Source organism: Rhinolophus ferrumequinum, chromosome 22 (assembly GCF_004115265.2).
Source record: "Rhinolophus ferrumequinum isolate MPI-CBG mRhiFer1 chromosome 22, mRhiFer1_v1.p, whole genome shotgun sequence".
NCBI lineage: Eukaryota > Metazoa > Chordata > Mammalia > Chiroptera > Rhinolophidae > Rhinolophus > Rhinolophus ferrumequinum.
This window is the reverse complement of record NC_046305.1, coordinates 47,473,202-47,486,788: the sequence shown is the minus strand read 5'-3', so window position 1 is coordinate 47,486,788 and position 13,587 is coordinate 47,473,202. Positions and strand designations below refer to the sequence as shown.

General features: G+C 39.7%; 1 protein-coding gene across 1 annotated transcript in view; it reads right to left on the bottom strand.

Moving 5' to 3' along the window:
- Positions 1–9,133: 9,133 nt before the first annotated feature.
- Positions 9,134–13,587, bottom strand: part of MAN1A2 (mannosidase alpha class 1A member 2) — a 109,117-nt gene continuing 104,663 nt past the window's right edge. The window contains exon 13 of the mRNA XM_033092721.1: positions 9,134–11,590. Within this exon, the coding sequence (XP_032948612.1) occupies positions 11,458–11,590 (133 nt within the window). The 3' untranslated portion in view covers positions 9,134–11,457. The remainder of the gene's footprint in view (positions 11,591–13,587) is intronic.

Below are 13,587 nucleotides of genomic sequence, written 5' to 3'. Positions count from 1 at the left end.
AAACACTGCGCCCATGCTAATGTGTATTGAGTCATCCAAAGTTTTGGTAACTATTTTTGAAAGATATTTCCAGGGAAAATAACCTCTTCCTAAATAACAGTCATGTTCAGAATCTCATGGGCTTTTTGGTGTTGGTGGACAATGGCACCCGACTTTCAGAAGGGAGAACCACTCCTGGGCACCTTGGTGGGTCCCCCGGGGCCAAGAGCAATGCCGTCTCACGGCCTGAAAAGGACCGCGTGAGAGGCTTGTTTTACGGGTCTCAGGGAAACGGATGTCCCTTTAGTTCTAGGCTGGTCTGCCCACCTGTGCTGTGGAGCTCAGACCCCTGCTTTCAGGTATCTTAGCTTTACCAAATAGTTCATTTCTCCTTACCGGCAAACTCTACTTGCTCTAAAAATGTAGTTCAATTGTCAGTGACCTGGAGACTCTTTCTTGATTATCCTCTCCCCTCCCGACTTAAGCTCGATTAGATGCTACTTCTTCTCTATCCTTGTAATATAGAGTGCATTGCTCTATTGGAGCGTTCCTCACAATATTAAGCAGGCTACTCCCTGTATGAGGGTAGACCTCTTATTCTGGTTTCTATATGTTTGAAGCTTCTGGAAACAGTAGGTGAAAAGTTCCATAAACGTGTGTGGAATACAACCACCATATTTATCGTCTTATGAATTGCATTCACAGTTTCTAGTCCAGGTTCCTCGTCTTTATAGAAAACACACGGAGGTTCAGAGCAGTTGAATAGTTTGCCTGACGCCTTACAGTCAGTCAGGGGGAGGTGACTGGGCTGCAACGTGGGACTCCTGACGAATCAGAGACCCCTGTTCCCTCCACTAGACCCTCCTGGCAGACTGTGCACTGTGTATTTCCCACAGTTGCATAAAAAGGATATGATGCCATATCATTTTTTAACGTTTAAACTTTTTGTAGTGTCTATCTAAGGCTTTGATAATTTTATTTTTTAAATAGAAAATACTGAATCAAGAGAAATGGACTATAATCACCCTTAAATGGGGCAGCCTGGTCTGGTGGAGAGTGCTGAGGGGTAAGAACTAGGTGTTTATTCAACTGATATTTAAGCTGTTAAGTAGACTAAAAAGGTGACTTGAATACTATGTTCTTTAAGCAGCTGACAATCTAGTAGAGGACGTTAAAGGCGTGTCCGCAAATAAATGTGATACATTGTAAGAGAGCCGAGAACAGGAGTGATGGATGTACACATGTGGAAGAAAACACTCAAATTTAGGGAACTCAGGGAAGGTTCTGTAAGTTTCATTGCGTGAGAACACAAACAATGAGTAGGATTTTGAGAGAAGTAAAGACCTTTTAGGCGGAAAGAGTAAAGCTTTAAGAAGACTAACATTTGCAGAGGTATTTAATACATATATATACACACATATATATATATATATTTATAGATAAATATATCAATAATTTATTCCTGGAATGGCAAATGGCAGAACAAGGAGCAAATCCTTTCCCCCAAAAGGAATAAAATGGAGAAACATCCTAGAAATTAAGCAAAGGCATACAACAAATCAAGACGCAGTTATTCAAGAAAAATGCCTGATCCCTGGGTTAAGAACGGCGTGTCTATGGCGTTTCAGCCCATGGCTAGTCCCTTCCCTTCCAAATCCATCACCTCAGCAGTTCTCCCACGGCCGGACAAGCTGGGCGGGGATGACTTCGTTGTGAGTGAAGCATAAGAAAACTCCATTCCCCGGGCGCTGTTGGAAACAGAAGAAATCTTAGTTGCAGATGAATAGCAACTGTGACTATGGCCAACCTGATAATTCCATTCCAGTTGGAAGAGCAACAGATTGGCAGACCGGCCAGCAATTGAACAAGGAGATGGATCCAGGGAATAAGACACCCATGGTGTAACCTTGCTGCATAGCTGCACGCAAGAGCAAGGCAGAGTACACATTAAGGGGAGACCAGAGAGAGCTCGAGCTGAACGTGAGGCCCTGGATTCAGGCAGAAAACACATGTGAGGGCCCAGGATAAAGTAAAAGCCACAGAAGCCTTGTAACCTGCCAGAACCCTGAGTGTGCTCTGCGTTCCCTAACCGACACACAGATCCACTGGCCAACAATGGAAGGCCCTTCCTGGCTAACGTCTAACTACACCTTCTGACAAACCACTGGCTGACCCCCTAACCTATGCTGACCCAGGAGTGATTCGTAGGAAGCCGGATTTAAAAATATAAATAAGATTGTAAAACTACAAAACTGAGCAAGGAGACAGCCGTGGCCATATATCACGGGAAAGACAATCTCCATAAAATGAGTCCAAGGAAATCACCAATCAATCAAAAAAAAAAATGGCAGCAGCAACCACCTACCACCTTCCTGGGTGGAGGAGATCAGAGCAGAATCTAGAATTGCCACAGTAATATATGACCTAAAATGTCCAGTTTTCAATAATTAAAAAAAAAAAAAGTACAAGATATGCAAGGAAACAGGGGAGTGATGTATTTTCAGGAAAAAAAGCAGTCAAAACTGTCTCTGTCCCCGACCTCCACCCACCAGATGCCAGTAGCATCTGCACCTCCACCCCCCAATCAAAAATGTCCTCAGACGTTGTCAAGTGTCTCCTGGGTGAGGCAGGGCAAAACCACCCCTTGGTTGAGAACTGCGGCTTTAAAGCTACAGTAATCAACACAGTGAGATATTGGTATAAGGAAAGACACGGATGGATGGAACGAAATTAAGAATCCAGAAATAAAACCTTACATCCAAGATCAACGGATATTTCACAAAGGTGCCAAAGCAATTTAATAGGAGATGGAGAAGCTTTTCAATAATTAGTACTGGGGTAGAGACCCACATGTAGAAGTGACTTCAGACCCTGACTGTACATTAAATTGAACTCAAAATGGATCGTAGACCTAAATGGGAGAGGTAAAACTATAAAACTTTTAGAAGAAAACATAGGTCTGAAAGTCTTTTTTTTTTTTTTTTTTTTTTGACTTTGGTTTAGGCACAAAAGGACAATCCATAAAAAATTTGATAAATTGCACATTATCAAAATGAAAATATTGTGCATTTCAAAATACACCATTAAAAAATGAAAAGACAAACCAAAATCTTAGAGAAAAGAAATACAGAATATGTAAAAAAGTCTTCCAACTCAGTAAGATCATCCAATTTTTCAAATGGGCAAAATATTTGAATAGACATTTTACCAAAGATTTGTGCATGGCTAATCGCACAGGTGCTCAACGTCATTAGCCATTAGGGAAACACAAATTAAAAGCACAGTGAGATATAAATTTACACAGACTAGAATGGCTGTAGAAAAGACAGACAACAAGTGTTGGTGGGGATTTGAAAAAAACTGGTCCTCTCACCCTTGTACATTGCTGTTGGGAATGTAAAAACAGTCCCTTTGGAAGACAAGATGGTAACTTCTTTAAAAGTTATGCATATTATAACTTGACCATATCACCCAGCAACTCACTCCTAAGTACCGTGCATACCCCAAAGCTATGAAAACATGTGTCCATTTGCATACAAAGGCTTGTATGCAAATGTGTATAACAGCATATTCACAATAGCTCCAAAGTGGAAACAATCCAAATGTCTATCAATTGGTGAATGAATAAACAAAACATGGTATATGCATACAATGAAATATTTTCAGCCATAAAAAACGAAAGATCTTTTAATACGTGCTCCAGCAGAACGCTTGAAAACATCGTGCTAGGTTACGGAAGCCAGATGCAAAAGACCACAAGCGTATGATGCCATTTCTATGAAATGTCCAGAAAAGGCAAATCTATAAAGACCAAAAGCAGATTAGTGGTTGCCCTGCAGCTGGGCAAGAATGGAGATTGACTAAAAGGGAACAGGAAGACCTTTGTGGGTTGTGTGTGGGAAGGCTGTAGAACTCCATAAGCTTACTCAAGATCACTGAAATTCCCCCTTACAATGGGAAAGTTTTATGTAAATCGTACCTCAATAAAGCTGTTAATTTAAAAAACAGTTAAATCAGCAAATAGTAAAACATTCATTTTTGTATCCTTACCAAAGATAACTTTTAGTGCCTATTTTTTGCTGTGTATGCTTTAACGAAAGTGACTTCTATAGTTTTTAAACTGCTTGTTTCATATATATTATGCCTACATTTGCCTGTCATTAAACTTTTTTATTAACAAAACTGTATGAGTTTATTTCATAGAATCATGAATGAAAAACTGAAACACAGCCTTAAAGAACATCTCGTGCTTTCATTTACCCTCTTTTGGTTTCACTTTCCTTCTGTATAAAATGAGGAAGAACTGGTTTTCTTGGCTCTTTCTGTCCTGTTCGAATTGCCCTTCCTCTTTATTAATTTTTCTATTCCTTTAGGAACGATTACTCCAATGTACTAATGAAAATAATGAAAAACAGTAACTAAAGTTGTGAGCTTATTTCAGGCCAGGTACACGGATTTTTCTTTTAATTCTCCTAAAAATCCTGTAGTATCCCCTTTCTAAAGGCAAGAAAACTGAGATTATCTTGGGGTTAAAAAGTTCAGATTTTCTTTGGGGCCAGGGAGGATGCGGGATTATTGCTTAATGGTTACAGAGATTGTTTGGAATGATGCAAAAGTGTTGGAAATAGCGGTGATGGTTGCACAGCATTGTTAATTATTGCCACTGGATTGTATACTTAAAATGGCTAAAATAGCAAACTTTGTATTTTATCACAGAAAAACATTAAAAAAAAATTGTATTAGGTTAGTCAACAAGATACTGTCCCTCAACATCTGAACTCATACTTTTAAAAAGGTTTTATTAAGATATAATTGGCAAAACATGGTGTAAATTTAAGGTGTGTATTTGATATACATATATATTATGCAATGATTATGACCAAAAGATTAGTTAACACATCTGTCACCTCAGATAGTTACTTTGCGTGTGTGGTGAGAACTTTTAAGATCTATTCTCTTAGCAACTTTCAAGTCTACAATATTATTGACTACAGTCATCATGCTGTACCCAGAATTTAAATATATGGGAGTTCATACCATTTGACCAACACCTCCCCATTTCCCCAACACCTCCCCATTTCCCTCCTAACCCCCAGCCCTTGGCAACCGCCAGTCTACTCTGTTTTTATGATGAACCCATCCTCTTAACGTGAATGCTATCTGCATGTTACAAGTCTTCTGTAACCCAATGAAATAATGTAAAAATTTAAGGTGTCTGGCAGACAGAAAGAGGCCCAAATTTTATTGTAGCTACTCAGGGATCTTTATTCTTTCATCTGGTCCCGTTTTAGTTGCCTCTGAAAAGGAAAGTCCACAATTAATTTGGTACATCCACAATGTAAAATTTCCTACCTTAAAATTTTGATTTAAGTTGCAACCCCCTGTCCCAGGAAGAATTAGACCTCAAAGATGTAAACTGGCTGTTATTTCAGGTTTCACCACTACCTCATTTCATGCTCTGTGGGTACAGGGTTTTAACCACTATCATCTAGCTGATCCTATTCCTCAAACCTCTTAGGCCTATCTTTGCACAAGAATCCCTTAAGCAGGATTGGGTCAGATTTTAATGTGACAGAATGATATTTTGTGATTAAGGTATTTTTAAGCTCGACCATCTCAGAGGTTGGGCTAGACTAGGTCTTAGAGATAAAAGGCACAGTAATACTATAAGATTGTCACATAGCTCTATAGTTTGTTTTCTTAAAAGCAGATGGAATAAAAATTACCCTATAAGCAAGCTCTTCATCTTTCTGTAATATCAAAGAACGTGAAGGTTGGCCCACCCGAAAGAAATAAGTCTCTGAATGTGGGAGACTGAAGACGACCATTTGCTGGAACAAACTTGCTCTGTAACTAGGAAGAAGACTGAGCTACGATGTCAGTGGGTACAAATGAAGGTTAAACGAAGCCTGTTCACTTGAAGAACATCTTTATTTGATCTTTAATATACAATATTACCTTTAATTTATAAAAATTACATATGGAGGACATGACCAGGATTGGTTCAGGAGCGGCCAGTGGATACCGATTTAAGAAGTTACACTTACCCCAAAAATTCTGTCAGTGAATTTGAGACCACTGAGACTGAGGAATGGCATTTCAACTTCCAAATCCAGGAATTAAAACCGGGGATGCTTTTAAAAATTAATCCAACGAAAGCTCCTTTCTAGATTTTCTGAAAAATCACTTTCCCCAGGAAAGAGCTGAGCTTATATCCACGGAGTTTTCTGGTATGCAATCTGCAGAATTCTGTAGTCGTCAGAGCTGTTCAAGACATTTGCAGTTTCAAATCCTCTGCATATGAACACGCATGCGTGTGGGTTCATGTGTTTGTATTCTCACCTACTTTCACACTGAGCTGTAGAGTATGTCGGACCTAGAAAGGCAGCTCATTTATAATGTATGTGGGCTCCCCCTGTCACTCTGAATACAGGCCTCCCTTCAATTCCCCCAAATAGCGAAGTATTTGACAAACTTCAATTGAAAAAAACCTATTATGTCTCAGGGTGATTGTGCATTGCAATGTATCTGCTAGTCATATGGTGTTGTGTAATTTCATGAGTTCTGCTGGGCTCAGAGTTTAATGGATTACTGGTTAAACAGTGGAAGTGTAAGGTTGACTTGTAAAGGGTTTGAGGCGAGTTATGCAAGAAAAGAAGGGGCACTGTCCTTTTGGATACATCTTTTCTCCCCAGTCCTCAGATTTAGGCAGTTCTAGAGGTAACAGGAGCAATACCTTTCTGCAGCCTAAAAAAGGGGTAGCGGATTCCAGATAGTAAATGAGGCACATAACCCATTTTCTGCGGCTTAAAATTTTTCAACAGATTGGTTTCTGCAGCACAAAGGTCAGAAATTCCATCGTATTCTTGTCATCGAGTACTCAAGTGGAAGAATTCCTGCTCCAGCAATCCAGAGTCCTGGTCCAAAGGTCAATGAGCAGGCAGAACTTAGAGAGAATTACCATTTTGACACCACAGAAACGCTTTATTTTACATGGGGACTCTGGAATTGTGGCATCGAATGACAAGGCAAGGATACTGGCTGACAGCATACCCCAAGAACAAAAGAAACGTGCCTCTTTCTTAATAGTTGCATCATACTGAAACCTGAACAGAGTCCAGAGGAGTGCATCTATTTTCAAGACAACAAAATATATAGCTTTAGGTTACAAATACATACAACCAACTGTACATACACACATCTTTTTGCTTTAAAAATCAACTATGTAACTCAAACACAGAGATAAGATGTAGATCAAAGACTACAGGGTCTTACACAAATTAAACCTGGGATCAAGGGTTAACAACCATGACCTGTGGGCCAAGTCCAGCCCTCCTTGTTTTTGGAACACAGCCAAGCTCTTTCATTTACGTATTGTCTATACCTGCTTTCATGTTTCTATGGCAGAACTGAGGAACAGAGATAGAGGCTGTATGGCTCATAAAGCCTGAAATATTTATTATCTGGATCTTCAGAGAAAAGCTTGCCGAGCCACTGAAGATCAAAAAGAACATCTCCGTCATGATCAAAACAAGCTGAAGTAACAGAAAATCATCATCGCCCATGTTCTTGACCAGAATAAGGCCATTAAAATATCTCCGTATCAGATTTGGTTACTCAAATATTCTGTGTAGAATTTATGCAGCCAAAACCAGTTCATAATTGTTTGTTAATGAATGGTCACAGTATTAAAAATCTGTGTAGAACTACTCATGTAGATATCTATGTAAAGAGTGATAACACGAGTTAGACAATTTGAGGATAAGGAGACCTAAAAGAAAAGCAAGAATATGATTACGAGGAACTGTTATGTGGAACGTAGAAATATTTTAGTATATTTTTTTTTATATTTAGTAGCATGGGACCACTAGGAGACCCACTGCAAAGCAAAAACAATTTACAACTGCCAAGTTTTACCCATGAATTATGGGACAAAATTTTTTGAATATAAAATCACCAACATTTCTATACAACATTAATTTTTAATTATGTAACTAAAGTGATAGAGTAAAAGAAGAATGTTCTTATTTCTAAATATTTTAGTCAGTTGCATCAGAAGTCAAGTATTTCTTTGACATTTTCCAAGAGACTTTAGTTATGAACTACAATGATAGCTGTTAGTATTATATAGTAACACAATGCTTAAAATATATTATAAACACTTTCTTTTTAATTTAAATGAAATACAAAAATTAAGGATTTTGTAAGATGATTCATACTGGAAAACATTTAAAATGGTATGAACTACTCTTACACAGAAATGCCACTGGAATCAAAAAATGTTCGAATGCTTGAAAGTGCCTTGCACAGTGCATGGCACATAGTAGGTACTCCATGCTTGTTCACTCATTCTCTCATTCACTCATGCACTCATTCAAAGAAATCCAGGGAAGGAGAAGTTGCATAACGAAAATGGCAAGCACAATCTTTTATCAACATGCTTGTTGACAAAGACTTTGGCAATGGAGGTGAAAAGATGACCAGTATTTCAAACGGCTAGGTTAAAATTTACCAAGTGAAGCCCAGGGCTGCCCTAGATGACATCATAGAAAATCACGGTCAATATTCCACAAAAGGAATACATTCCTGTGATAACCCGGGTTTTACTTTTATATATAAACATCTCAAAAGATAGGAATAAGCCGGTGTCAGAGACACAGAACAGCATAAACCCACCAGAGAGTAAGAACCCTCGGACAAGATTTATTTTCCTGCACTGGGGCTTCTTTTTGGTTAGGGCCACATTCTCTTGGCTTTAACTTTGTACTGGTTTGAACAAAAAGGTGCGATCCTAAAATTGTAAAAGAGAAGTAAGTGTAGAAAGGTATAGGAGCATTCGACATCTCTATTTCTTTTCTTTTATGTACCAACTGATCTATCTATTTTGCACATTTGTGCCAAAGGCACAAAGCAAGGTGTCAGCTCTTCGAGGAGACACCTAGAAAGGAGCATATTTAGGCTCTTTGCAGAAGGTCTTATAAATGTAATGAGTTATTTAACCTGAGTAATAAGGTCTACAATATGAAAAGGACTGTAGAGCACAGAAGAAAGTAAAGGATACTCTTGGAAACTAAGCAGAATATGGCATAAGGATTGATCTTGGAGAAAATCATGTAAAAATTCCGTAACAAAAATAAAACATGACACTGGCAAGTCATTTGTAGCTGACTTTAATCGCCTTTGGTATTCAGAAGGAGAAAATGGAAGCATTGTTCTAAGTTCTAGTCTTCTCATCATCACAGGCAGGCAGGCGGGTGGGTGGGTGGTGAAGACCCGCCCACTGTCCCTGTCAGTCTTTACTTGTTCCGGAACGGGTCCTGTTTGTCCATGTCTCCCTCCTCGCAAGCTCCAGTCATCTGAGAAAGCGACAGAGCACTCAGGAGTGGGGCTTCTGTCTTCTCACTCCTTGAGAAGCTCCTGGGAACCAAGAAGGCCCCTTTACTCTGCATTTTCTAAACAAAGCGAAGGAGGCTTCGTTGCCATCTACATAGCTGCTCTGGGTCCTTGCCAGCTCGAGCTCTTCACTTTTTCTGAGAACCAAATACTTTCCCTTTCTCTTCTGAAGCTATAGTCATCTACCCTTCTCCTTTAAAAATTTTAATTGTTCAAGTAGTAGAAGATATTACAATTTCAAAATATGTGCTAAAACGTAACTCTCTTAAAGACTTAAATAATGCAACTGGCTCCACACCCCCGTCTTCTATGAATATAGGGAAGTCTCGGGGTGGCTATCAATACTGACGACGGGCCGCACTGTAAGCTCTGTCTGACGAGTTGTGGCATATGATGATCCCCCTTGGAAAGCAATAAATTACATTAATTTATTAAATCTGTTCCCAATGTAAACCTACTGCATGCTCATAAAAGTTTAAAAAGAAAAGCTACCAAAGTAAGGGAATAAGTCTTCAGAATTCCAAGGTGGGCTTCTTGCACAGACATTTGTTTCCGGAAAGCTTCAAATTCAGAGCAAATATTAGCCTAATTATACTACTCCCAACTTTTATTCTCAATGGAAGCTGTTTGTATTAAATGTAAAGAAGAAAAAGTGTCTTGCACTGTGACATAAATTCAAGGGACAGAAGATTTATAAGTGTTAGATATTTATCTTATAATATAGTTCTTGATAAAATTTAAGTTCTTTCTGCAAAATCTACTGATGCTAAGAGAAAGTCCCTTAGCTATATCCCAAATTTTGTGTAATACGATTAATTACAACACGCTTTTATCACTAAAAATTATTTTGAACGTATTTTGATTAACTCTTTGGATTTCTATAACTATCCTTAGAGAAAATAAAAGTTGAATTTATTTCTTACACAAAATATTGGTGAAAAGCTCACTAATCTGATGAGAGAATAAATAAAGGATCCTGTCTCCATTTCAGATAGACTATTCCAGGAAGTTTCGCTGTATTTTGTCTTTGATTTAATAAGTCGTAAAAGCAATTTGACTCATCAAGGTAAATTCAGAGCTGCATAATAGTATAGTAAATTTGGCCAAGCCACACAAATAGAGTTGTAAGTTGCGGGATTCTACTACGTTTATAATGAGGTTAAAATGGATAAAATTTACTTGGTAGATTTGCTGGTTTGGGAAAATCATCTCCTACCAAAAAAACCAAGGCTTTCTCTTAGAGCACATTTCAAGGTGACAAACTGCGGCATTTCCCGCGCTTTCTGCCATGCTACCAACACTAGACTGGACCACATGCATGACATCCCAAACCCAGGCTCCTAAGTAGCGGTTATGACAAAACAGCAGTTTCAATGATCCATATGGACACAAAGACTTGAAGAACATTCTTTGTGAGATCTTGCCCCCAGAGAAAACTAAATTTAGCCAAGAAGTTGCAATGGAATAGAATGGGATTTGAAATGGCTGCCGGTCTGACCACCTGACGGGGAACGTGAAAGCTCAGACAGGGAGAGGTGCTTCTGTTTCTTTTCCAAGTCTTCTCGCTGCCGGTGCAGTTCTACCGTTCTTTTGTCCCTATTATTTTAGTTCATTCCATTATTAAAAATGCAGAAAAATGGGATAAACAATGCGTAAATATTGGACTTGAAAGCTGCTCCCCTTTGGGAGGAAACAAATATAAACTGGTTCCAAAGGCCACCTCTCACTCCTGCGACATGCCCCCCCATTCCTGGCTTATTCTTAGGGAGTCGAGCCTCCAGATTCCAGGACTCTAAACGCGGTGTCGTAGCAACGAGCAGAATTTCTCTGTGACCACCTCCTTAAGAATCACAGCACAGCAGGTCTCTGTCCGACACATACCCGAGTATGTTTTGGTCAGGTACAAAATGGAATTATTTCAAAGCTGAGATATGTACAAGTGGACAAGTCTTCTGGGGAGTCATGTTCCGCCCTGCCACGTGGACTTCAGAGGTCCAAGTTTTCAAAAGTCCCCTCTCCAGACTAACTTCTGTAGTGGTCCATGTAAACAAAACACAGGTGAGAATGGTCTTTCCGGAGCTGCTTTCATCGAACAGCAGGATTTCCTGAAAGTGTGGTGTTGGCTAAATGCAACACAGGCAGAGGATGAGCCTCTGTATTAAACACCCAGTGGTCTAAAGGTAAAAGGTCATCGCCGGAGAACAGCAGATACAAATACCTGAGAATAAAAGGAGGAGAAATGAGGTTCAACTAGCGTTCAATGAGAAGATCGAGTGATCTCAGTTATAACCGCAGAGGACACCGACACCTGTTGTGAGCAGCTTTGATGAAAAACCCATCAGAGGACGAGCCTCAGTCACCCAAATAATCTAAAACACAAGGACAGCGTGTTCCAGAATAGTGCACAAATTCAGTCAGCCGCACAACGAGACCTCTGAAATAACAGAGTTAAAAAACAAATCCCACACACCTGTCTGACACACATAAAACAATGCTATAAAATGGTGTAAGACAAACCACTTCATCATTTTTCGGACACACTTTTAAAAATAACGTATCAATCATATGTTTTGGCAGCTTACACAGTATAACTAGGAATTAATTCGCATTTATAAATAAACACTGAAGAAATAAGTAAAAGTACATTATTTGGACATAGCAAGGACTTTTACACACTAATACATCAGTAGTGTTTACAGGTACTGCAAATTGTTAAATAAAAGTTTCAGAAACATGGACTTATAGGAGATTAAATAACTATGAGTCTCTCTTTGTGGGTAAATAGCAGTGTTTAAATGAAGGCAAGGATTCCTGACCTCTCCACGAGCACTGCAAGCTACAGTGGTTCCTTAGAAATTAAAAATGACAGATTTAACACACACAAAGCTGCTTACCTAGAATGCTGGGCAAGTTCCAATCTGAATTCTCTTAGTGGGTCATGAGCGTGAACATAAAAAACTAAGTTACCGAGTCAGGAAATCTAGGTTCTGACCCCTGATCTTAGCAACAACTAGCTGGGCCTTACGAGGCTCCAGGGAAGAATTCCTTTACAGTAGTTTATCTAAAATTTATTTATTTTAAAAATAGGCACATTGATGTCTTCTCTGATTACTGTTATAGGAATGGAGGAGAGTAAAAATACACAGCGTGGAGGTAAATGGGAACTGCGTGCCAACTTTACATCAATAACTGGGAAAGCTGGAATAGAGGGCACCAGGGGTTCCAATCTCACTCCTAGACCGTGAGACCTGCTTGCCCCTGATTTACTCACGGGGCTGCAGCCGAGACACTAGAACTGAAAAGACAGACTCGGCTGGATACAGCAAGAGTCTCTTCTGTCCGCTCGCTCTGCTTACTGTACAAGCTCTTGGTGTCTGGGCATGAAAATGTCCAGGAGAGGTATATTCTACGCGATTCCATGTCTCTTCGTGTACCCTGGTTAAATATGGGCTAATGGACCAGGCTTTCTCTCATCTCATCACTTCTTGGGAGAGAAAATGCACGAGTTTCCTGAAAAATGAGTCCTTTCCATGGGAGGTGTTACGGAAGTACCTCATGTCAACACAAATGTCATAAAAATCAGTAATGACTGTGAAAGTTTTAGATAACAAAAAATGATATTATTGTATTAAAGCCATCATTTTAAAGACAGGATCTTAATTAACTATGACTACTACTTTAGGGGGCTTGAGTAGTGCTCACCCCAACTCACTTCCACCTGGAGCTAGAATGTGATCTTCTCTGGAAATAGGGTCTTTGCAGAGGTAATCATGCTGGACTTAGGGTGGGCCCTGAATCCAGCGACTTGTATCTTTACAAGAGAAAAGAGGGGGATCTGGACCCAGAGACACACAGGGAAGAAGGTCACGTGAAGACAGGCAAAGACTGAAGCTATGCTGTCACAAGCCAAGGAACGCCTTCAGAGGGTGCTGATTTCAGACCTCTGGCCTCCATACTGAGCATAGATTTCTGTTGTGCCACCGAGTTTGTGGTAATTTGTCACAGCAGCCCTAGGAAATGAATGGTTTTCATCCTGCCCTCTAGGACAGCTCAGGACCTTAAGCACCGCTGCTTGGTCCTGGGGTTTTGGAGCAAGGCTGACCGCTTCTGGGCGAGTCGGCCCCCTAGAGCGTAGGGGCTGACACTAGACTTTAAAAAATTTATAACAAATCAGTGTTGGAAAAGCGGTATAGCTAACAACTCTTTTTCACTTTG